At 42.6% G+C, this 25,570-nt stretch overlaps 1 protein-coding gene across 1 annotated transcript in view; it reads left to right on the plus strand.

Moving 5' to 3' along the window:
- The window catches only part of LOC137333765 (1-phosphatidylinositol 4,5-bisphosphate phosphodiesterase gamma-2-like), a 159,356-nt gene that overhangs the window by 116,369 nt on the left and 17,417 nt on the right, over positions 1 to 25,570 (plus strand). The window contains exons 20-27 of the mRNA XM_067998097.1: positions 1,050 to 1,115; positions 10,282 to 10,385; positions 14,778 to 14,874; positions 15,157 to 15,223; positions 15,364 to 15,524; positions 18,563 to 18,668; positions 22,489 to 22,704; positions 24,127 to 24,251. Of these exons, the coding sequence (XP_067854198.1) occupies positions 1,050 to 1,115; positions 10,282 to 10,385; positions 14,778 to 14,874; positions 15,157 to 15,223; positions 15,364 to 15,524; positions 18,563 to 18,668; positions 22,489 to 22,704; positions 24,127 to 24,251 (942 nt within the window). The remainder of the gene's footprint in view (positions 1 to 1,049; positions 1,116 to 10,281; positions 10,386 to 14,777; positions 14,875 to 15,156; positions 15,224 to 15,363; positions 15,525 to 18,562; positions 18,669 to 22,488; positions 22,705 to 24,126; positions 24,252 to 25,570) is intronic.

A 25,570-nucleotide genomic window follows, 5' to 3' on the forward strand; every position in this document is an offset into this window, starting at 1 on the left:
GGAAAGAAGAGGAAGCGAGTAGGTAAGTGTTAGGTGGGGGAGGGGGTCAGTCATGGGAGGGGGCTCAGTCTCTTGGGAGGGGTTAGTCATGGGGATGGGGGGATGGGTCATCGGGGGGTCAGTCATTGGGAGGGTCGGGGTAGGGAGTCATCGCGGGGGTCAGAGATCGTGAGGGGGTGGGTCGCTGCAGGTAGGCTTGTTGGGCCTGGGGGAAGCACTCCTGCTCCTCCGGGCCTACAAGCTGTCCTATAAAGGCACTTATCTGCAGTTTAGGGCCTTCTCACCTCCTCTCACGCAGCATGAAGTAGAAGGCCTGGGAATCCTGGCCCCCAGGAGTTAAAAACAAAAAAACCTGTCAAAATGGAAACCCACAGGCTCCTTGAAGGCTTCCACTGACTGACCCGCCTCCTAAGAGCGGGTTGTTCGCCCGTCCCTCGTCCCGCCTCTGTGAAAATTGGAAGTGGGCGGGTTGGGGCGGGTTTAAGATTTTTAAAATTTTTACTGCCCCCCCTGCCCCCAACCCACCTGTTTTTCACATTTGAAATCATGCCCATAGTAACTGGATTACTTCATTTTATTTATTCTTTACAATTGATTCTTTACATTTTGTAATTGTCTTCTGCCTGGCAAATCATTTTAGATTATCTCAAGATTGCTCTTGAATTATCTATACCCAAGAACTCGCTTGTAAAATGGAGACATGCTGCTTAGTTCCATTGTATACCTGCAGCAAGATGCCATTGTGAACTTGTCTCCAGCTTATACAGCTGTGCTTTACCACTAATAGCCAATGGCATTTTCACTGGCGGGTACAGGTTAGCCTAACTTCTGGATGCAGATCCAGACTGTGTTTTCCTACAGTTACTTCAAAAGCAAGGGAAAATCACTGCATAATTTTTGACTAAGGCCAAAATATTAACCTTCGGTGGGGTTTGAAAGAAAACCAAGCCAAGGTGACATGAAAGGAAAGCCTCACCAGAATGCCTCTGAAACTACGCACTCAACAATCTGCGATATTCTGTATAATGAAACTTTTGGTTTGCTTTCAGGAAAAAGACTATGGCAGTCTCTATGGTGTAAATTATGTGGACCCGAATGAACTAGCACCTTCTAAGGTAGGTTTCTGACATAGACTTGCCTCATGCTTAATATAGTCTTAAATAAATCTCTGTAGTAGGCAGGAATAGGAGATTCAAAGTAAAAACCTAGTTTGGGAGTACTAACCTCTGTCCAGAACCTGAAATGAGTGATAGAACAGGTCTGTGGAGTCCTCCTAGCCCAGGATCCTTCTCTCGTCATGATCTCCGTTAACATTAGTAAATTTTAGTCGAACATTGAGGAGGTTGTGGAAACTACTTTAGTCATAAAACATTAGATACAAGGCAGATTTCATACCTGCTGATAGTTCTCCTATAGTACACTGCCATCTACATACATTGCAAACAATTAATTCTAGTTAACATAACCCTAAATACATCATCAAGAGGTTGATGTATTATTTGAAAAACTCAAGGGAGAACTCCTTTACCAACAATAACAACAACTTGCATTTACATAGCACCTTTAACATTGTAAAATGTCCCAAGGCGCTTCAGAGGAGCGTCATCAAATATAATTTGACACTGAGCCACATGAGGCGATATTAGGACAGGTGACCAAAAGCTTGATCAAAGAGGTAGATTTTAAGGAGCGTCTTAAAGGAGGAGAGAGAAGTAGAGACGTGGTAGAGAACAAGGATGAGAATTTTAAAATCGTGGTGTTGCCGAACTGGACGCCGATGTAGGTCAGCGAGCACAGGGATGATGGGTGAACGGGACTTGGTGCAAGTTAGGATATGAGTTTTGGATGAGCTCAAGGTTATTATCATTATTCTGCTCAAATGCTGTACCTTCATGTACAGTGACTCCTCAGAATCTGGCTTAAGAAGCCTCAGCAGAACTTTCCATTTGGAGGATTTTCCTCCAGTAACTGGAGTAAATGCAGGGAAAATTCCAGTCCATGGTGCCAGAGCCTCTGATTCTACCCTCTGCGGTTGCTAACTCCTGGAAGATTAATTGCATACCAAACAGGAACCACAAAAGTTTTCCTTGAAGAAGTCCTTGTGTTCCAAACTCCAAGAGAAAACACTGAAATAAAGAAATTAAAATATATGGAGCTTTCTTCATTGATCAAATTAGCGATACCAGCAATGAATAAAGAGCTAGTCCTTGACACACCAAATAAAACCAGTTCTGCTGAGAGTCCACATATGAAACATTAACTCATCTGTTTCCTCACAGATGCTGCCTGACCTGCTGACTGTTAGCAGCATTTTCTGTTTTTGTTTTAACTAAAATCAGTCTTCAGTGCAGATTCCTTTTCAGAATTAGTTTAATTGCCAGTCAAAAGGATTTTTTTTTAAAAAAAGAATGAAACCGCACAACTAAAGTTTTTATTAAAGCCAGTAATTGTTTCTGAGGTAGAACAGCATTACTTACTGTGTCAAAAGGTAGTATTAAATTGGGACAGTGGTCCCTGTTGCCTGGCCCTTTGCAAGTTGCTATTTGGACAGAGTGAAAGACTGATACTGCCATCCATCAAAAACCACAGGTCATCCATCATGGCTCCCAGCTGTCCAGTTTATCTGATTCAATCTGTATTTTAATAGATTTGCACAGTATTTAGAGTGTGAATGTAGAATATTTGTACGGTATTAACAAAATCTAAACCATGTTGCATGATTTTGAGAATTATGAATCAGGGCAGTAATTACTCTTGATTTACGGACTGTGATAATGTTCCATTCTTTTGACACGGAGCCACTTGTAAATGGCAGACTAATTTTGAACAGTAAAGGCAATGCCGTTTGATTTGAAGCAGATATTAACTGCCAGTATTTAAATAATCAACATGAGGAAGTTGTAAAAAATTTTACAACACCAAGTTATAGTCCAACAATTTTTATTTGAAATCTAAAAATTGTTGGACTATAACTTGGTGTTGTAAAATTGTTTACAATTGTCAACCCCAGTCCATCACCGGCATCTCCACATCATAACATGAGGAAGTGAGGAGGTAGATATGGATTTAAATTAATTCATTTTCTGTTGTGGTAAAATTAGTTGAAATGGCAGTTACTAGAAATTAAATTCTGGAGCAAGACCACAATCATTTTACTAAATTCCACAGTGGAGAACTAAAATACTAATGTAATTAGCTGATGTTGTGCAGTAGGGTTGTCCAAACTTTTTTGTCATAATTGGCTACTTAGTTGCATACAGACTGCATCAAAGGCACGACATTCATTGTCAATTTAGCTGTCTTTTTAGCTGTTGCTGCTCCATTGCTGTTTCCAATTATATTTTATATATCATTAAATTCACTTGCTGGGAGTTTGGAAAGGTCTCTTCTCAGTACTCCCTCCTCATTGGTGGGTTTAGGATCTATTGGTGCATTAAGAGGGTGAACTAGAGGGACTTAAGGATATGGATAGCCAGGGCTCGCTACCCATATATAGCCTGAACATCTCTGACAGTTATTAATGATATAATAATTTTAATAAATCTAGATCCGTTAGTCCAAGAAGATAAAAGATTTTTAGAAAGAAACTCTAGGGAATGGGAACTATGAGTGGTATTCTAGGAAGCTATTTTTGTGTCAATTTGTTTTTTTTTTAAGAAGACATATTCCCATGTACAGGGCTTCAGAGTCGATCCCTGTAGTTCCTTCATTTTCCCAATAAAACAGTGGAGTGGACATTTTTCAATGGTGCAAGCCAAGGACATGTCCACTTCCTTCAATTGATGCAAGTGTCAGTGTGTTCAGTCAAATTTAAGATCAGTCTTCAGTGCAGATTCCTTTTCAGAATGATTCGTTTAATTGCCAGTCAAAAGGCCTCCGTCTCTATTTTGTTTTTCCTAAACCATAGTAAGAGACATAGGGAAAAGAGAGCTTGCAACTGCTTTGAAAAAAGACCAAACACGCCGACACCAACTGCAGGGAGCAGCTATCCTTGCAGCCATCTTCGAATAGTGCCATGGGATTTTTTACATCCACCTGAGACAGCAGATAGGACCTCAGTTTAACTTCTCATTTGACAGACAGCACCTCCAACAGTACAGCACTTGAATTGTCAGCCTGGATTATGAACTGAAGCCCTAAGGCCCGATATTAGCACCCACTATAGGGTGCGTTCCTGGCGGGGGGGCTCTGAAAATCGGGGAATCCCGGAGTGGGTCGGGAGTCCGGCTCCAACCTGCCCACTTCCGGGTTCCCCACAGACGCGCAGACGTGCGCGCGCAGCCCCCGCATGTGGGAATCCCGCAGGCAATTAAAGCTGGCGGGGTGCCACTTGACAGTATTTATCTTGCTATTTCAGGTCGTTTACAGACCTGATTGACCTGTTATATTAGGAGGGGTGGGATTTTACAAACAACTGGGACTGTTTCCCGTACTGGGGGAAACACTCCCAGTTCAAATGGACGTGTTGCAGCCATCATCCTGTGGCAGCTGCAAAGGTCCATTTGACAGGTGGGGTGGGGGGAGACCCCCACTCATTGCAGGAGGCCACTCTGTCACTTTGGACAAAGTTTGGCCTCCACCAACATCCTCCTAACAATCAAATTCACCAACTTGCACACTTACCCCAGGGTCCAGACACATGTACCTACCTTGCGGACCCCCTCAGATGTACGTCTTCCGGATGGGGGCCGCCGTAGCTGCAGTCATGACCTCCTCGGAGGGCGAACAGCATCACCAGCCTCGCCAGCCACGCCGTCCACCTCTTGACACATGGAGCTCCACAGCACAGTGCTGTGACACATCCACCTGCACAGCAGGAGGGAGGGCAAAGGCAGAGAGAGATGCGTCGCAGAGGGCACTACCCTCGCCACAGGGTCTACAGACTGAGGTTCAGCTTCCTGGACCTCTCTGAGCAGCAGTGCACACGGAGGCTCAGAGTCACTCGACATGTAGCCGTGGACATCTGCAGCCTCCTTCATGCCGAGCTGCACCTGGCTGGCCCGAGAACAATCTTCTTACCTGTCGCTGTCAAAGTCACCACTGCCCTCAACAACTTCTCCTCCGCATCCTCCCAGGGTGTAACTGGGAACATCGCCGACGTCTCTCAGTCGTCTGCACAAAAGAGCCCTGCAAATACACCTACACCCACTCTGCAGTGACACAATGGGTGGCATCAGGTGTGGGTCTTCATTGTGATCCTCAGGAAAGGGCATTATTGCACAAACCAGACAAGATTCGCAAAGACGTAGCAGTAGTGGTGACAATATAATACGTAATGTGAGTTGATCAGAAATTAAATATAAGTAAAAACCATGACAAACCCTCAAACACCCTTGTGCATCCCCTTCATGCTTACGACATGTTTGCCTTACGCTGCCTACTGCACATATGTGATGCATGCCCTGTGGCTGCAGCACAGGCAGTGGAAGGTTGAGTGAAGCTGACCGTGAAAGAGATGCATGAGAGGGTGAGTATGAGATAGAGCCATGAGATTTTATGAGGTTGTGTTGAGTGGTAGTGACGGGATGAGTACTGGCGAGGTGAGTAAGTGCATGTAAGATGAGAATGAGCTTTGAGTGGGTGTGAGGGGTGATGTGATAGAGTAGTGTTGGCTGTGCAGAAGGAGATGTGGGGTGGGGGCGGTGATGTGGCAGATGGAGTGTAGGGGAATGAGTAAGTGTACTCACTTCGGCTGACCTACTGAGGTCATTGCAGCGCCTCCTGCACTGTATGCAGGTGCGCGATATGTTGGTGGTGCAGGTGACCTCCTCTGCCACCTTGAGCCAGGCCTTCTTGGTGGCAGAGGCAGGCCGCTTCCTCCCGCCCGCCGGGGGGAAGATCTCTGTCCTCCCCCTCCTCCTCACCCCATCCAATAAGAGCTGGAGTGAGGCATCAATAAACCTGGGAGCAGCCTTCCCCCTGGGCTGCTCCATGCTGTAATTTTTCCTATTTCTTGCAGCATCTGTCAGTGGAGGACTGCCCCTTTAAATAGAGCTCCTCCGGCTGACAGACCTTACTGCGCATGCGCAGTCCGCCCAACACGCAGCTCAGCAGCGGGGAACCCGGAAGACCAGGTAAGTGGATCCAATTAGGCTGCGATCGCGCGCGGGGCAGACTGATTTCACCGGGCGCGTTACCCATGCGCCCAATCGCCCTCCCGCCGCGAACCCGCAGCCCTCGTAATATCGAGCCCCTAGAGTGGGGCTTGAACCCACCATCTTCTGACTCAGAGTCAAGAGTGTTAACACTGAGCCAAGGCAGATACTTTCTCACTACCAGTAATGTACAATGAAGAGCATTAATTTTTCTGCTAGCAACCTCCTTCAATTCATCCTGCATCATTCCTGGTAAATTACAGTAACATAATTACATCTGTGCTGTGCTAAGGAATTGAGCATAGATCTGCAGACTCGCCTTTCAATTGGATGGCTATTAACGATTCACAGTCCAGTACACTTATGTCTATATTATAGCTTCACTATTTTTCGCCTAACATTTATTGGAAGGAAGAGAATTTCTTGTTTTCTGACATGTTTATCGGAGAGTTCAGAAATGTTCTGTTTTTGTGTTTATATTAAGAATATAAAATTCTCATTGGCAGCTATTGTCCAAATTCACATTAGATATTCGCAGCAAAGGAGACACATTAAGTAAAGTTTAATCAATGATCTGTACCAGTTTCTGGTTCCAAGAAAGAATTGATTTAAGCTGGGTGTCCTGATGCTTAGAGGTAAAGTCACTGTCTGTGAGCCGTTCACAGCAAGTAAATCTCAAGCCTGATCCCTGGTGTGTGCTGAGTTAGCTGATCTGGTCCTAAGCAGCTGTAGTGGTACTGCAACTGGCCTAGATTTGGGAAGAGAAAATCAGCCAGGATTCCGGTTTCTAATCGCTATACAGCAAGCCCTACTGAAATTGTGCACAGGTGGAGATTGGGTGACTGCCAGGATCGACTAGCTGTGGTCTTCTCCCAAGAGCCTGTTAATGTTCACTACCAAGCCTCAAAAATGAATAACAGCCACTTGGGTAAGGTATCAATAGATAACCATTGGCTATGGAACTACAATCTCATAGAAGGAGAGGAAGGAGTGCAAAAATTGGAGAAGATATTTGAAGAGGAAAAGAAAGAAATAATTTAAACTTGAGCTGTACAGAATCAACATTAGTGAGGGTTGGGATAATGTTCCAATCTGTTTGTCCAACTTGGCACAAAATGCAGTTTCTGAAAACTTCTTGTATGATCAAACTAGATATTTGGACACATTTGGTGGGGATTCGATCATTTGTATTTTCCTCGACCAAAAATAAGATGTGGTTAACGTTCTACAAAGTGTTGAAAAATAAGCATTCAGACCTATTGGCACAAGTGAGAATAATTCAAGAAGAGTGTTTGGTAGTAGAAATAGAACTATAACAGTCTTTAATTGCAATTAACAAACATAGATTAGTCCTGTTATGAGTTGGGTTTAAGCCCATTGAGGTCAAAATCACAAAGGATAATAACTTCATATTATAAAACCAGATGTCAAAAAGATTTCCAGTTTACATAAAAATTTCAGGTAAGATACAGTAGCCATTGCACCCAGCCAAGGCATGTGATCACACAAATATGTGGCTGAAAACCCAAGGGATCCATCTTTAATAAAAATAGAAAATGCTGCCAACATCCAAAAAGAGATACACTAATATTTTGGGTAAAGACTTTCATCAGTTCTGACAAAGGGGGTGGATTTTCCTTTGATTCACCAACCATTTTCAGGCACTTTTGTGGTGCTAATAAAATAAAATGGGGCAGGAATAGCTACTGCCTCAATTCCACTGCTAAACAAATTGTATCAGAATTCTCCTCTAGTTGGAGCACGATTCCCCGGAGCCCATCTCACCGCATTTAAATGCAGTTAACCCTCCCAGTCTATTTCCCCCAACATCTGCCCCAATCCTGACCCTAATAATTATGGTCACAATATAATTGGTGGCATGAACAGCACAGTGGTATTCCTGAGGTGGACACTGCATTGAGGAGTCCATTTTGTTTGCTGGAGTTGTAGGTTGTCAGGCAACCACTTACCATTGCACACAGAAGGTAACTGATGCTGTCCTCGGGAGGGCGATGCAATTCATATCTTTTCCAAAGGAACCAGGGAAACAAAGAGAGACAAGTTATCCTATTCTACAGACGGGCAGAGTTCTCATGGGTACCAAGAGCAATTGACAGAGTGCATGTGATCAGAGCTGTCCTCTGCAGTCATGGCTCATGACTCCAGTAAGGCTTCAACAGAGATTAGGGAGAACAGATATAATGGCACCCATGTCAGTACAAGAAGTGTAATAGAGCAGATTACACACATTCTGTAGTCTCAATTTAGGTGCCTTGATAAATCAAGTGGAGGCCTGCAATACAGCTCAACGAGAGTCTACAGAATTATTGTAGCTGCATACTACATAATATCACAATGATATTATGTAGTATGCAGCTTGAGTGTTTGCAGAGGTTCCCTTTTGCATAAGTGAATTTCCCTGACACCCAGGTAATGACAAAAAAAGAGCAAAGAGCTAAGGAGGTGCTTGAAGCCTCTAGCAATGGTACAGAATGGGAACAGTGTCTTGACTTACCTTGGACATATTTGTGAAGTCATTAAACCTCTTCCTGCACTGTGTGCCAGTTTTTCGTGTGGTGGAGATTGCTCTAACTGCTTTAGCAACCTTTCTCCATATACCCTGAGTGCCCAACAATCAATCTCTTATACTTCATCTTTCAAAACCGCCATAGATTTATCCGAGAATCTGGGATGCCTTCCAGCTGATGATTCTCCTCCCACCAAGGGTGCTGCTCCTTCAGACATCTTATACCTGTGTATGCTGCTGATGAAAAAGTGGTGTTCCCCTTTTAACTAGCTGTAGCCTTTTAAAGGCTGCAAAACCACGTTATTTCCCTCACCTCCCATTGACAATAACCCAATGAGGAATGGTATTGCTGCTGCTACCCTGACCCAGATCTTACAATCAGAGCCTTGAGAGGTACTTCAGTGGGTTAGCAGCAGTGTCTTGTAGTTGGACAGAAGTCCTGCTCCAATGCTAACCTATCAATAGGAGAATTCGGCCTAGGGTCTCTTAGCATATCTTTTCCTTTCAGATTTTCAACATTTAGTTTTTTTTCTTCATACCTATTTTTATTTGTTGGTGTTAAACACCTTTCTGTAAAAATTAGTCAGATGTCTGGAATGATTGAGAAATTCTCCAGGATACATTTTGTTGCATCTCTGAAAGATCCTATTTATCTCCAGGCAATTCATTTCTAATGCGGGGTTAGATTAAGCTACAAATTCTTTTTTGCTTGTATAACAGCGGCTTCACTTCAAAGGTAATTAATTGGCTTTGCAGTGCTTTGGAATATCTTGAGTTGTGTATAAATGCAAATTCTTTCTTATTAATGCCTTTGTGAGTCAGAGAAGAGTTTGCTGGACTGGACATGTCAGAAGACTGGAAAATATGTGGATTCCCAAACAATTTCTTTCTATCTTTGGAAAGCATTTGAGCGGAAGAAGCCCACAGTAAAGATAGACTGAGTGAAACAGAACAGTACAAGGACAAACTGCTGGAATTAGATAGCTGCAATTCAAAACAGATTGAAGTGTTCCAAGCAAATCAGTACCTGACTAAAGATGGAATAGCTAAGTGTAGCTGTTGTTCAATTGAATTGTTGATCTTGCTGAAAATCACCAAAATCACCTGTGGTTATTTGGACCATAATTTGCAGGGCCGTTTCAAGAGTGTTAGGGGCACATTCAACCATATCTGAACAATTGATACCTGGGTAAAAATTTTCATATGAATTGTGCATGAAAGCCACTGCGACCATAGTGATGCATGAATTCAGGAGCAGACCACAGGCTAAGGTAGATATGTTGGAATTTGAGTTTGTTCCGAGTGAGGATGTCAGTAGTGTATTTATAGGCAACTGCAAATTGGATTGTGGAGAAATGTGGAGTGGTGCAGTTTAACCAAAGGCAATCATGTGTAACTTTAACTACTTACATTGTTAATGCTATCTATTGATATTTTGATCTTTGTATGGCGCTAAAATTTTAAATTTCTTGTTGCGTTTTCAAGTATATTAACAATACTTCCATAATCCTTATAAAAAATTCATATTTGAAGGGGAAGGTTTCCTCTGTTCATTATAATTAAATGATAATCGCATTGTATGTACTCTACTAATGACAAATCCATTTTACTGTAATTAAATTTCCATTCAGTGTTAACCATTTGTTTCTTAACCCACAGGGTTCAGTAAAAGCTTTGTACCACTACCAGAGTCAACAACAAGATGAATTGACGTTTCCTAGAGGTGCCATTATCCACAACGTTAAAAAACACGATCAAGGATGGTGAGGATTTTTTTTTCTTTAGTAACATGGATAAGTTAATTATTTGTCAGAGTTTTTATATCCAGTTACAGTCTAAGTGGTGAAAATCAAGAAAGGACAGGTATAGTGAGTTAGGGAGGCTTGCTTGTGCATGGCACACTGCGATGGAAGATGCATTTGTAGATAGCAAGTGACACGGGATGGGAAGAGGTGTCAGGGGTTCAAAGTACTGTCCTAGATCACAGTGAAGGTAATGAATGAAGGAGTGTCACATATGTAAAGACACTGCAGGAAGGGTCAGGGTGAGCAGGTAGCTTACCTTGGCTGCTCTGGTTAGGTTATTACACTTTTTCTAGGCAAATCAGTTCTGGGAGTCAAGGAGCTGGCACTCATTGCCACAGCCATTTCCCTCCACAGACTGTGTACCACATTTGGTGAGTCTGTAGCCCCCAACTGCAAGCAACACAGTCCTCCTGTACCGTATCTCCATCCCAGTCAGAATCCCTGAAATCTGTCACTCGTTTCTTTGATTTGGTTTCTGTCCTTCTTGCCCAGGTTGCCTGCTTCCTCCAGTGCTGCCATTTCCCCCTTAAGCAGCAGCAGGGTTTACATACTGCTGCTACACCAAGGGCCCGATTTTACCAGGGGTGCGGGTTCCCGGCGGATGGGCAAGCGGGCGCGTTGGTAACGCGCCCAGTGAAATTAGTGGGTTTCCCGTGCAATCGCAGCAGGCAACGCACTAATTGGATCCACTTACCTGCTCCTCCGGGTACCCCGCTGCTGATCTGCGCGTCGGGCGGGCTGCGCATGCGCAGTAAGATCTGTCAGCTGGAGGCGCTCTATTTAAAGGGGCAGTCCTCCACTGACAGATGCTGCAAGAAATATCAAAGATGACTGCATGGAGCAGCCCAGGGGGATGGCTGCTCCCAGTTTAAGGATCCCTCACCCCATCAATACATGGGGTGAGGAGGAGAGGGAGGACAGAGATCTTCCACCAGGCGGGCGGGAGGAAGCGGTCTGCCTCTGCCACCAGGAAGGCCTGGCTTGAGGTGGCAGAGGGGGTCACCTGCGCCACCAACATATCGCCCACCTGCACACAGTGCAGGAGGCGCTCCAATGACCTCAGTAGGTCAGCCACAGTGAGTACACGTAGTCTTTCCCCTACACTCCGTCTGCCACATCACTGCCCCCACCCCACATCTCCTTCGGCACTGCCAACACTACTCTGTCACATCACCCCTCATACCCACTCAAACCCCATCCTCATCTTACCTGCAGTTACTCACCTCGCCAGTACTCACCCCGCCACTACCACGCAACCCAATCCTCATACAATGTCATGGCTCTATCCCATACTCACCCTCTCGTGCATTTCTCTCACGGCCAGCCTCACTCAACCTGCCACCACCTGTGCTGCAGCCACAGGGCATGCATCACATATGTGCAGTAGGCAGCGTAAGGCAAACGTGTCGTGAGCATGAAGGGGATGCACAAGGGTGTTTGAGGGTTTGTCATGGTTCTTTCTTCTATTGAATTTCAGAACAACTCACATGACACATTCTATTGGCACCACTACTGCCATGTCTTTGCAAATCCTGTCCGGTTTGTGCAATAATGCCTGCTCCTGGGTATCACTATGAGGACCCACAACTGATGCCACCTATTGTGTCACTGCAGAGTGGGTGTAGGTGTATTTGCAGGGCTCTTCTGCGCAGACGACTGAAAGACATCGGCGATGTCCCCGGTTGCACCCTGGAAGGCTGTGGAGGAGAAGTTCGGGAGGGCAGTGGTGACTTTGACAGCGACAGGTAGGAAGATGGTGCACGGGCCAGCCAGGAGCAGCTCGGCATGAAAGAGGCTGCAGATGTCCATGGCTACATGTCGAGTGACTCTGAGCCTCCGTGTGCACTGCTGCTCAGAGAGGTCCAGGAGGCTGAGCCTCGGTCTGTGGAACCTGTGGCGAGGGTAGTGCCCTCTGCGACGCATCTCTCTCTGCGGTAGCCCTCCCTCCTGCTGTACAGGTGGATGTGTCACAGCACTGTGTTGTGGAGCTCCACATGTCAGAGGTGGATGGCGTGGCTGGCGAGGCTGGTGATGCTGTTCGCCCTCCGAGGAGGTCATGACTGCAGCTACGGCGGCCCCCATCCGCAAGATGTACATCTGAGGGGGTGCGCAAGGTAGGTACATGTCTCCGGACCCCGGTGTGCAGGTTGGTGACTTTTCTTGTCAGGAGGAGGGTGGTGGAGGCCACACTTTGTCCCAAGTGACAGAGTGGCCTCCTGCAATGGGTGAGGGTCTCCACCCCCCCCCCCCCCACCTGTCAAATGGACCTTTGCAGCTGCCACAGGCTGACAGCTGCAACACATCCACTCGAGCTGGGAGTGTTTCCCCCAGTGTTCGAAACAGTCCCATGTTGATCCAAAATCCCACATAGTCCCTTAATCAGGTCAGTTAATGACCTGAAATAGCTAAGTAAATACACTCAAGTGGCATCCCGCTGGCTTTAATTGCCTGCGGGATTCCCACCAGCGGGGGCTGCGCGCGCATGCCGGCGCGTCAGCGGGGAACCCGGAAGTGGGCGGAATCGAGGCGGGATCCATTCGGGATCCTGGATTTCGCTATTTTCGAGGCCCCCCCGCCGAGAACGCACCCGATAGCGGGTGCTAAAATCGGGCCTCAAGTCTCCATTTCTCACAGCTTCATTTTCTGCCCCCCGCTCCCCCCTCACCTTGCCAACCATTTAGGACATGTTTTGCAGTCATTTTGCTCCACCCTGATGTATTTGAGGTTTTGCAGACCTGCACGCCTCTGTATATTCAAATTGTCTCACTCACAATTTAGAACAGGGTCAGGACTGGGAAGTCATGGTGATCCCTGCTTCACTTCTGGTGGAGTAACAACGGATGAGATGTTAAACCGAGGACATAAAAGATGCCATGGCACTATTCGATAAAGAGCAGGGGAGTTCTCACGCTGTCCTGGCCAACAGTTATCCCTTAACCAACATCACTAAAATAGATTACCTGGGCATTATCTCATTGCTGTTTCTGGGATCTTGCTGTGCGCAATTTGGCTGCCACATTCCCTACATTACAACAGTGACTACATTTCAAAAGTACTTAATTGGCTGTAAAGGAATTTGGAATGTCCAGAGGTCATGAGAAGTGCCACATAAATGTAAGTTCGTTCTTTCTTTCTTTTAATAGTTCCAGACTTTCTCAATTAGACATTTGGTGTTTGTTCTTGTGTAAAAGTCTCTTTGGCACTTTCTCATAGACTCTGGACTTGCAATATTAACCCTTTGGGTTTTCCCAGAATTCCTTAATGTGGTTCAGTGGGTCCCTATGATAAAACTTCCATCTTACCACTCTGTGGCGTAAATTGTAAGTTTGCTGATAGGATTAGATGAAGTAGGGAGGGAGGCGGCTTGGGTGAAGCATAAACATCGGCATGGACCTGTTGGGCCGAATGGCCTGTTTCTTTGCTGTACATTCTATGTAACCTATGTAAGTTTGGAGGACCAGCGTACCACCTTGGAGCTCAGATGATGACCATTCTCTTATTCAGGCCATTTCTTTACTCTTTTCAATTCTGTTGGTGTCGTGCGCTAGCGGCCTTGGGCCTTCATCTTGGGTTCTTGGTGAATAAAAAGTTTTGTTCTGCTGGTTTACCGGGTACAATAGCATACTGGTTATGTTACTGGACTAGTAATCCAGAGGCCCTGGGCTAACAATCCAGAGACATGAGTTCAAATCCTACCACGGCAGGTAGAGAATTTATATTCAGTTAATTAAATTTTTTAAAAATCTGGAATAAAAAGCTAGTATCAGTAATGGTGACCATGAAACTACTGGACTGTGGTAAAAATCCATCTAGTTCACTAATGTCCTTTAGGGAAGGAAGCCTGCTGTCCTTACCCGGCCTGGCCTATATGTGACTCCAGACCCACAGCTATGTGGTTGATTCTTAACTGCCCTCTGAAATGGCCTAGCAAGCCACTCAGTTGTACAACCCCGCTACAAACAAGAAGGCAGCTCACCTTCACCTTTGCAAGGGCAATTAAGGATGGGCAATAAATGCTGGCCTTGCCACATCCAATGAATAATAATTTTAAAAAATTCCCCAAACCACTTGAAATGACTCCTGGGTCTCCACTAATTTCTACATTCTAACTCTTCTCTTTCAGGCAGACGAACTCTCCTATTAATAGTTAGTTGATCTCAGACTTCAAAACAGTAGATGAAGCCACAGGTCTATGCCATATATGAATTTCAGCCAAGTACCACAGAATAAGAGTTACCCACTGAATAATTGCATTGTTTTCTCTCAGAGCAAACAGAATGTTGAAAAACTTAAAACAATAAATTAGTATTCATAAGAAATTCCATTATTCTATGTACATGATATGTTTAGGTGGAAGGGAGATTATGGAGACCAAACACAAAAGTTTTTTCCAGCCAACTATGTGGAAGAAATAGCTGCTGAAATCCTAGAAGACTTTAGCAACCAGGTACGTTTTATTCATCTGGTAATTGTGCTTATATATCTATGGCCTTAAGTGCTTGAGTTTGATTAATTTAGACCCAACAATCTATTTCAGCATGCCAGTGCTATCCTGTGAATGGATCTTTCCATTTGTTATATTTCCATTACTGTTATTTTCACCATCATGGTAGTACAACTTAAGTCAGCTGGCCTTTGCATCTTCTTAACAAATAATGGTCTCAAATGGTCTCGACTGGTTTTAACAGGTTTGGAGATCTTTAGCTTATTTTTTTATTTTATTTTTCAGATAACAGAAGATAACCCCCTAGGAGTAATATGCAGAGGAATTGTGGAACTTGCCAAGTGTTCTGTTGGTACGTATGAGCTGCGCCGTGAGGTACAATGATGAAAGTATCTGATTGTTTAATTGTCTTTATTTAAGTTGTTCTAATGGTTTGAGTTCCCACACGCAAGGCTACCATAAAAGATGAAATTATACTTCCTTTGATAACAGTTAAACAGGCAAGTGGGATGCATGAGATGGCATACGTGTTTACTATTCAACCTAAAGTACCCGCGGACGCACTGGCGCTCGATATTGCCACTGAATCGTTGGAAGATTTGTTTTCGTGGTACCATGAAGTGGTACAGTGTTCTCAGAAAATATTTGTACAGGTATGTCTCAGGCAAAATATTTCTTTTAAAATAGAATCAAATCAAACTGTGAATAAAGCATTCTTGATCACTGACAACGAGCTCTGACTTTATTCTTAATACGTGGATAACCTTGGTTCATACACGGCACTTGTCCATTTGTGTTGAAATATTGCAGTTCAATAAAAACAGGAATTTCCATACACTGGAGGTAAGAATTCCTCTGGTTGCTACAGGTGAATATGTTGGTGAATATTTCCTCTCTGCCTTTTGTTTTAAAGCATTTATGGTTTAGCTAGACTACCAAACAAAGCAAATCTTTACAGATGCGCTCAATGCTGTGAACAGATGTTTTCACTGCTGTATTAGTTCTAGGACAACTTCAGACAGTGGGACATTTTAGATCTTCTTACTATGGTTTGACAGGGTGAGCCTGCCCTCCAGTCCCTCACCCAATGATCATTCTTAATGTATGAACCTAAACAGAGTTTCTTGGCAGGCTGCTCAACAATGTGGAGCATCACCACCAATCATGATTTTGTCCTAGCCTGATACCCACACACACTCTAGCAATTGCCACTGGATAGCTATTGGGAATGGGAATTCTGACTGATTTTCCCATTTTTCTTCCTTCCTTAGCCTAAGAGCCTTGAGGCCAATTGATCACAAGATTATGAGATAGTTACAGACGAGAAAGACATTTTGGCCCATCTAAATTCCTGCCCCAAAAAGATTGTAAAGTTCTCCCCCGCCCCATTGCAGCATCCAATTGGTTCTTAAATTGTTTCAGGGTTTTCACCTTCATTATTCTCTCTGGAAGTCTATTCCATAAATTGATCACTCTGTGTGAAGAAGAATTTCCTGACATCAGTGCTAAATTTACCTTTACTAGTTTGAACCTGTGCACCAGTCCGACTCTTGCAATTTAATTTAAAATAATATTCTAGATTTACTTTGTCCATACCACTAATCATCTTATATCCCGCTATAAAATCACCTCTCGCATTCTTCCTTTCCAGACTGAAAAGCCCAGTCATTCCCTATGACTCAAACCCCTATCATTATGAATCAACCTCGTGGCACTTCTCTGCACTGCCTCCAGTGCTCCCTTATTTCTCGGCAACCACAACTGAACCCCGTACTCAAGGGGCACTCTGACCTGAGCACTATACAGTTTGATCATGACTTCCTCTGACTTGTACAATATATCCCTACTGCCTCTGCAAGTGAAATTAATAAACTTTCCAGGACTTTCCTGATCTAAATAGGCTCAGCACCACACTGCAAAGCCGAATTTTGAATATGAGCTCTCGGTACAGAGCTTCGCCTGCAGGGAGCATATATAAAGTTAAAAACAGTGGATGTCCAAAGGGACTTAGGGGTTCAGGTACATAGATCATTGAAGTGTTATGAACAGGTGCAGAAAATAATCAAGAAGGCTAATGGAATGCTGGCCTTTATATCTAGAGGACTAGAGTACAAGGGGGCAGAAGTTATGCTGCAGCTATACAAAACCCTGGTTAGACTGCACCTGGAGTACTGTGAGCAGTTCTGGGCACTGCACCTTCGGAAGGACATATTGGCCTTGGAGGGAGTGCAACGTAGGTTTACAAGAATGACACCCGGACTTCAAGGGTTAAGTTACGAGGGGAGATTACACAAATTGGGGTTGTATTCTCTAGAGTTTCGAGGGTTAAGGGGTGATTTGATCGAAGTTTATAAGATATTAAGAGGAACAGATAGGGTGGATAGAGAGAAACTATTTCCGCTGGTTGTGGATTTTAGGAGTAGGGGACACAGTCTAAAAATTAGAGCCAGACCTTTCAGGAGCGAGATTAGAAAACGTTTCTACACACAAAGGGTGGTAGAAGTTTGGAACTCTCTTCCGTAAACGGCAGTTGATACTAGCTCAAATGCTAAATTTAAATGTGAGAGAGATGGCTTTTTGGCAACCAAAGGTATTATGGGATATGGGCCAAAGGCAGGTATCTGGAGTTAGATCACAGATCAGCCATGATCTTATCAAATGGCAGAGCAGACATGAGGGGCTGAATGGCCTACTCCTGTTCCTATATCAGGAAATTGCAAGCACACTCCCCAAGGGTAGTGCGCCTGCGATTTCCCGATATGTGTTCCCAGTGGGTGAGACACTGCACTGGGAGCACACATTTGGAAAATCATCCCTCACCTATGCTTTTACCTATTGAGCCATTAAGCAGCTTGTCTTTTTTATTTTGATTGGCATTTTTTTGCATGCATTTTCCATGTTAGCTTGGCTCAGTCAAATTTCCATGTCCGCTTGACTCTAGGTCTTGACTGCATAAACTGGGCTGACACTCCAGTGCAGTAATAAGGGAGAGCTGTATTGTTGCAGGTGTAATCCTTTGGATAAGATGCTAAACCAAGGTCTTATGTGATTGTTCTGGTGGTCCAGGCAGATGTTAAAGATTGAAGAAGAGCCAGGAACTTTTGTTGTCCCAGTCGTTGTTCCTTCATTGACCATCACCACCAGTAACCGATTAACTCATTACTCTTTGTGGGATCTTGAGCTTCGTGCAAAATGGCTTTTGTGTTTGCCTGCGTACCAATAATCACTGCACTGTATATGAATCACAGAGAGAAAGCGTTATTTCTCTGCGCTCCTTTTAAGTGGTTGTTCAAGTTACAGAAATCCTAACTTGAGCAGAATCTCAATGTAAAGATGAAATTTCTTGATAAACTAACGATGTGTACATCAGCCTCACTGTACTAGAGAAAAAAAACACAAATGGAAAAACAAAGAAAAGATTCCGTGACTAACCAGGATATAAATCCCCATTCAATCTTCCATTGCAAGTAATACTTGTTTAAACATTAGAACTTAATGTACACAGAAGAAATGGGATTAATATTTGTTACATGCACTTTGTGGAATGGGATGGTCAAAAGAGAAGTAAAATAAAGAACAGATTTGTGGAAGAATAGATTGTATAATGGATAAAACCTGTTACATATATGGTCATGAGGTATTAATATTCTTTTGAATGGAACAAAAACTGATTTGATCTCTGTTTTAACAGGAGGAGAATCGAAATGAGATGGAGAGGAAACAGCAGATTGCCAAAGAGTTATCTGATTTAGTTGTGTACTGCCGACCTGCAAAGTCTAGAGAATTTTTTCCTAATGGTAATTTTTTTCCACCCAGAAAAGTAGTGCTTGGCCAGCACTATTTGGCAGATTTCTAACACTGGTGTCTCATTTTTTCATTTATGCAGAAACAAAACTGTCCATCTCATCAATCATTTACTTGATATTTCCCATTATCCTAGTACCAACACTTGAAGAATAATAATAACATTGGTCAATTTGTACAGCAAATGTTATAATGATTCTTGTCATTAAATCATTCATTAGTAGGTAGTGAAGTAGCGCTGAGTGTTACCGCACTAATACACTGTGACCTAGAGTGGGATGGATTCAAGTCCTACTCTGTTCGGCTCCTGATATGAGCTGTATTGAATAGGGAGATATTGAGCAAAGGCTTCCTGCAGGGAGGGAAAAAAACTAAATGGGAGAGTAACATCTTTCTTGAGTGTGTTCAGGACAGCTTTCTGCAACAATATGTTCTAGAACCAACAAGGGGGCAGGCCATATTAGATTTAATAATGAGTAATGAGCCAAATTTAGTTAACAGCCCAATGGTGCATGAACATTTATCTAATAGTGATCATAATATGATCGAGTTCAACGTTGTGTTTGAAAGGGAGAATCCCGTAACAGCTACTAAGGTTCTAAATTTAGCTAAAGGCGACTTCAACGAGATGAGACAGAGACTGTCCACAGTAAACTGGGCAAATATATTAATGGGTAAAACGACAGAAGATCAGTGGGAGGTGTTCAAAAAAGAATTTAATGTGATACATAATCAGTTTATACCCCTAAGGGGCAAGAGCTCTATTTGCCAAAAAAAAGAGTCATGGATGACAAAAGAGGTAAGGGACAACATAAAACTAAAATAAAAAGCATACAAAAGATGAAGCAAATAATAGCACAGATCTTGTCGACTGAGAGAGATACAAAGAACAGCAACAGGTGACAAAACAGATAGTAAGAGCTACAAAAAAGAGCTATGAAAAAAAACTTACAAGGGATATCAAAATCAACACAAAAAATTTTTTACAATTATATTAGGAAAAAAAGAGTGATCAAGAGCAATGTGGACCCCTTAAAAACTGATGATGGTGATATTGTAAATGAAAATAAGGAAAGGGCGGACATGTTAAATAATTACTTTGCATCAGTATTTACAGTAGAGGAAAAGGATAGCATGCCGGACACCCCAAGGAAACTAATTTAATGTAAGCAAATTAACAGTAATAAAGAAAATAATGGCACTAAAGAGTGACATATCCCCAGGACCAGATAGTTTCCATCCCAGGGTTTAAAGGAAGTAAGTGAGAACATTGCAGAAGCTCTAACTATAATCTTCCAAAGTTCTCTCGATTTAGGAGCCATTCCTTTAGATTGGAAAATTGCACATGTCACTCCACTATTTAAGAAAGTTGAGAAAGGGAAGCCAGGGAATTATAGATCAATAGCCTAACATCTGTTTTCAGGAAATTACTAGAGTCTATAATTAAGGATAGACTGACTGAAGACCTTGAAAATTTTCAGCTGATCAGGGAGAGCCAGCATGGATTTGTAAAGGGTAGGTCATGCAAGACGATCCTGATTGAAATTTTGAAGAGGTGACTAAAGTAGTGGACAGGGGCATGCCTATTGCTATTGTTTATATGGACTTCCAAAAGGCATTCGATAAAGTCCCTCATAACAGACTGTTAGCTAAAGTTGAATCTCATGGAATTGTGGGCAAATTATTGACCTGGTTAGAAAATTGGCTGAGTGGCAGGTCACAGAGAGTAGGGATAATGGGCAGGTAATCAAAGTGACTAGTGGTGTCTCACAGGGATCTGTATTGGGGCCTCAACTATTTACTGTATTTATTAGCAACTTAGATGATAGGATAGAGAGCCACATATCCGGGTTTGCTGATGACACAAAGATAGGTAGCATTCCACGGCCCAGTGTAGTTGGAAGCATAAAATTACAGAGCAATATTAATAGATTAAGTGAATGGGCAAAACTGTGGCAAATGGATTTCAATGTAGGCAAGTGTGAGGTCATCCACTTTGGACCAGAGTATTTTCTAAATGGTGAAAAGCTCGAAACAGTGGCGGTCCAAAGAGACTTAGGGATCCATGTATATAGATCATTAAAATGTCATGGACAGGTACAGAAAATGATCAAAAAGGCTAATGGAATGCTGGCCTTTATAGTTAAAGGACTAGAACACAAGGGGGTAGAAGTTATGCCACAGTTATACAAAGCCCTGGTTAGACTACATCTGGCGTACTGTGTTCAGTTCTGGGCACCGCACCTTAGGAAGGATATATTGGCCTTGGAGGGAATGCAGCGTAGATTTACTAGAATGATACCTGGACTCCAAGGGTTAAAATTATGAGGAGAGATTACACAAACTAGGGTTGTATAACCTGGAATTTAGAAGATTAAGGGGTGATTTGATGGAAGTTTTCAAGATATTAAGGAGAACTGATAGGGTAGATAGAGAGAAACTATTTCCGCTGGTTGGTGAGTCTGGGACTAGGGGACGTGGCCTAAAAATTAGAGCCAGGATTTTCAGGAGTGGAGTTAGGAAACACTTCTACGCACAAAGTATGGTAGAAGTTTTGAACTCTCTTCCGCAAATGGCAGTTGATGCTACCTCAATTGTTAATTTTAAACCTGTGATTGATGGATTTTTGTTAGCCCCATATCCCTTAATACCTTTGGTTAAGACGGGTATATGGAGTTAGGTCACAGATCAGCCATGATGTCATTGAATGGCGGAACAGGCTCGAGGGGCTAAATGGCCTACTCCTGTTCCTATGTTCTATGGCTACGTAGGGTATTGATGGAATGGGAGCAAGATCAAGATAATTACGGACGAGAAAATCCATTCGGCCCACCTTAGTTCATCCATCCGGGGAGATCTCCTCCCCCATAGTAGCATCTATTTGTTTCTTAAATGATTCCAAGATTTTTGCCTCCGCTGCTATATCTGGAAGTTTATTCCAAGAGTTGATCACTCTGTGTGTAAAGAATTACTTCCTGATATCAGTCCTAAAACCACCTTGTACTAGTTTGAATCCATGTCACCTAGTTCTACTCCCACAGTTTAATTTAAAGTAATATTCTAGATTATCTTTTTCTATACCTTCTACAATCTTATATACCTCTATAAGATCACTTCCCAGATGCCTCCTTTCTAGGCTGAGAAGCCTATGCTTCTCTAGTCTTTCCTTTTCACTCAGACTCCTGACACTGGAGATCAGCCTCTTAGCTCTTCTCTAAACCGCCTCCAGGACTTGAATGTTTCTCTTATTTCTTAGCGACCAACTGTAAAGTTAGACCATTACCTCTTCTGACCTATAGTCTACTGGTTTGGCTATGTGGTTTAACATCCTATTGGCTTTGTTCATTGCTATTGGCTTTGTTCATTGCTAATGGCTTTGTTCATTGCTAATAGCTTTGTTCATTGCTGCTGTGCACTAGGTTTCTTTCAGCTTCATCCTTAGCAATTTCAGTACCATTCATGGAGTTTGCATGTTGTCTATTTTTCCTTTCTATGTAGCATTTTACTCTTTTCTGCATTAAATTTTATATGCCATTGTTCTGACCTCTTACATATTTTGTCCAACTCATCCAGAGGAACTTTCAACCTCAAAAGGGACATAAAACGGGCGATATCAGATCGGCCGCCCATTATACATCTGGCTTGATTATCCTTTCCATTAATATCACCCGTTTTACATCCCTGCCAAAGTGAAAAGTTCTGCCCATCATGTAACTTGTGCGCGTGCCCTTTTAACTGTAGAAGTGTTAAGGAATTACATGGGGAAAGGGGCAAATATAGTAATTATTCACGAATAAAATCTGTTCTTTTTAGTTAAAGACTGCACTGATTACAAAGAAATCAGATCATTTGCAGAAAACAAGGCAGATGCCATCCTCAAACAAAAGTCAAAAGAATTTCGAGAATACAACCGCAAGCAGCTCTCCAGAATCTACCCCAAAGGCCAACGCATCGATTCTTCCAACTATGACCCAGTTTTGCTGTGGCAACATGGATCCCAAATGGCAGCTCTTAATTTTCAAACCCCAGGTACATTATATTTTTCATAATGAATCATTTAAACTTTTGATTTATTTTAATCCAAAGGGTTATGACATTAAAGCAACAAGTGAGTTAGCAAAAAGAATCTTGGGGAAGATTTCTGCTGGTTACCATTTATAGAGAAATTCTAAATGTGTGTAAGGAATGGGCCGGAATTTCCTCAATCCGATATATGCCGAAATTTATGCTGGTTTCTACACCAATCTTACCAACAGCAATGCACGCTGAAATTTATATGCCATGAAAATTAAGTATTCCCCAGTGGTGTATCACTTAGTGAAGTTTTTTTGAATGATTCCATCAATTTTGGCCCAGTACTAGAAAGTGGCTTGCCTTTGCACACATTAACCTCTAATTGGAGACTGTTATGTAAAATTATATAAACTCTTACATTTGTCTGTAGTAATTGATGGCAGGGATGGCTGTATATCATTTTACAAGGAATAGGGAGTGCCTTACAAACTTGTAGTGCTAGATCCAGGGTACACTGAATACTCCTCTTAGTTTGAAGTTGCTTAATGTGAATTATCTGTTAATTCAAATTGAAATCATGCAAAAGAAAAGCTCCTGTGCTGTTTGGTTAAAATTGCTTAATTTGTACTACTGGATCATAGAATCATACAGCACAGAAGGAGGCGTTTCAGCCCATCATGCCTGTGCCAGCTCCTTGAAAGAGCTATCCAATTAGTCCCACTCCCCTGCACTTTCCCCATAGCCCTGCAAATTTTTCCTTTCAAGCAAAAAACTTTGAATTAACAGGAGTAGATTGTATTAGTGTGAGTGAGAATAAGAGGTTTTACTGAGAAAAAATTTAGGTAGCATAATAGATAAGTAGCACTGGATGCAAGGCTGAATGTCAAACTGAGGGTTCTGAGAGGATACGAACACTGGACCAAAGCACAAGGTTTTCAGCGTCTTTGGAAACCCAAGATTATAGGTTAAGTACTTTATGACTTAAGTCCTGTTGAGCCCTTTGGGTATGTCAGTTATGCAGTGCATCTTATTACTGTTCCATAATGTGAATTGTAACGTTTAGCTCAGAGCCTGGATTTTTCTCTTCGTTATCTTGGGGGAGGGGAGAAATTTTAATCTTCTGTTTTAAGACATTTTATTTGATTAATTAATTCCATCGTGATATTAAATGAGCTGGCGAGACTCCAAGATGGTGCAAATTGGACACAGGATATGAGATTGACAGAGTGAATTGCTTTTTCTCATTCCATATTTTGTTACGTGCTTTTACACAGATTTTATATACCTATGGCTAGGACATGAGTGTTTGAGAAGTTGGGAAGCCTCATGCCTAATATCTGAGAGTGAATAGGGACTGTTTGCACTGATTCAAAGGTTTGGTGTTTTCATTGTACATAACACTGTGCTTAACAAACAGTTACAATTCTTCTGTTCCAGATAAATCAATGCAGTTGAATCAATCTATGTTTTCTATGAACGGAAGAACAGGTTTTCTGCTACAGCCTGAATCTCTGAGGAGTGACAATTCAATTAAGCACAGACCGTATTCCATCAAAATAAAAGTAAGGAAATTGATTCCACATTTGGTAGTATTGTGTCATTCTATTTTCAGTAATAATATATGAACATACTTATAGAATTAAAAGCATCAAGACCAAGAGAATGGTTTTAGAACTAGGGTGGCCAACCATCCAGTTTCAGGAGTGATTGCCTAGAAATTTTGATAATTGAAAACAGGACAAAAAAAAAGCCATTTCTTTCTTACAAAAAGTAACATTTATATGTTTAACGCAGACATCACACTCCAGATGTCACACTTTGTTCTAAATGCTAAACAATCTTAAAAAGTTGGGTGCTTCTGAACTATAGCTTCAAGCTGATGAGCATGTTTCAATCTGCAGAATTCCCTGACCAAACAATAATCAAATTTTGATTGCCCTGCACTTTTGTTTACTTAACAATTAGACTTTGCAGCCACTGCTTTACCTTACAACAACTTGCATTTATATAGCACCTTTAACATAGTAAAATATCCCAAGGCACTTCACAGTAGTGTATTCAGAAGAAATAATTGACACCAAGCCAAAGAAGGAGACATTAGAACAGGTGAAAGAGGTAAGTTTTAAGGAGTGTCTTAAAGGAGGAGAGAGATGTGGAGAGGTTTAGAGTGGTAATTGCAAACCTTAGGGCCTAGATAGCTGAAGGTACGGCTGCCAGTGGTAGGGCAATGGAAATCAAGGATGCACAAGAGGACAGAATTAGAGGAACGCAGAATTCTCGGAGGATTATCAGGCTGGAGGAGGTTACAGAGATTGGGAGGAGCCGAGGCTATGGAGGGATTTGAACATGAGGATGGGAATTTTAAAATCGAGGTGTTCAGGGACCGGGAACCAAAGTAGGTCAACGAGCACAGAAGTGATGGGTGAACAAGACTTGATTTATTATTACCACAATAATACATTGCGCTTTACACTGTATGACACTCCAATCCTTGGAAACATTGTATCATCCAACTTTACTGTGAGCAATGCCATGGAAGATCTGCTAGTACTATACTAAGAACCTTTTTCCAATCTTTTTAAAGCTCAAGCACACATTGTTAAGCAAATGGTGGAGTGATTCAAGGTAATATCACAAGGTTTACAAATGGTTCATTTATACCACAGCTACCAATCTGCAGTATCAATCCCAGCCTCATCAATGCTGCCTGTCTCCAACTACAATTCTCTTGCCCAGGAGAGAACTTTGCATGTGCGATGTTACAGGCATGTGCAGAGTTCCTCTCCTGACTTCAGAGTTATAACACAACTTTAGCGTGCTGCACATTTGTAGCTGCTTTACAGCGATGCCAAAGCTGTAGTATAAGCACATCCTTAGCAAA

The sequence above is a fragment of the Heptranchias perlo genome, chromosome 16 (genome assembly GCF_035084215.1).
Source record: "Heptranchias perlo isolate sHepPer1 chromosome 16, sHepPer1.hap1, whole genome shotgun sequence".
NCBI classification, from domain to species: domain Eukaryota; kingdom Metazoa; phylum Chordata; class Chondrichthyes; order Hexanchiformes; family Hexanchidae; genus Heptranchias; species Heptranchias perlo.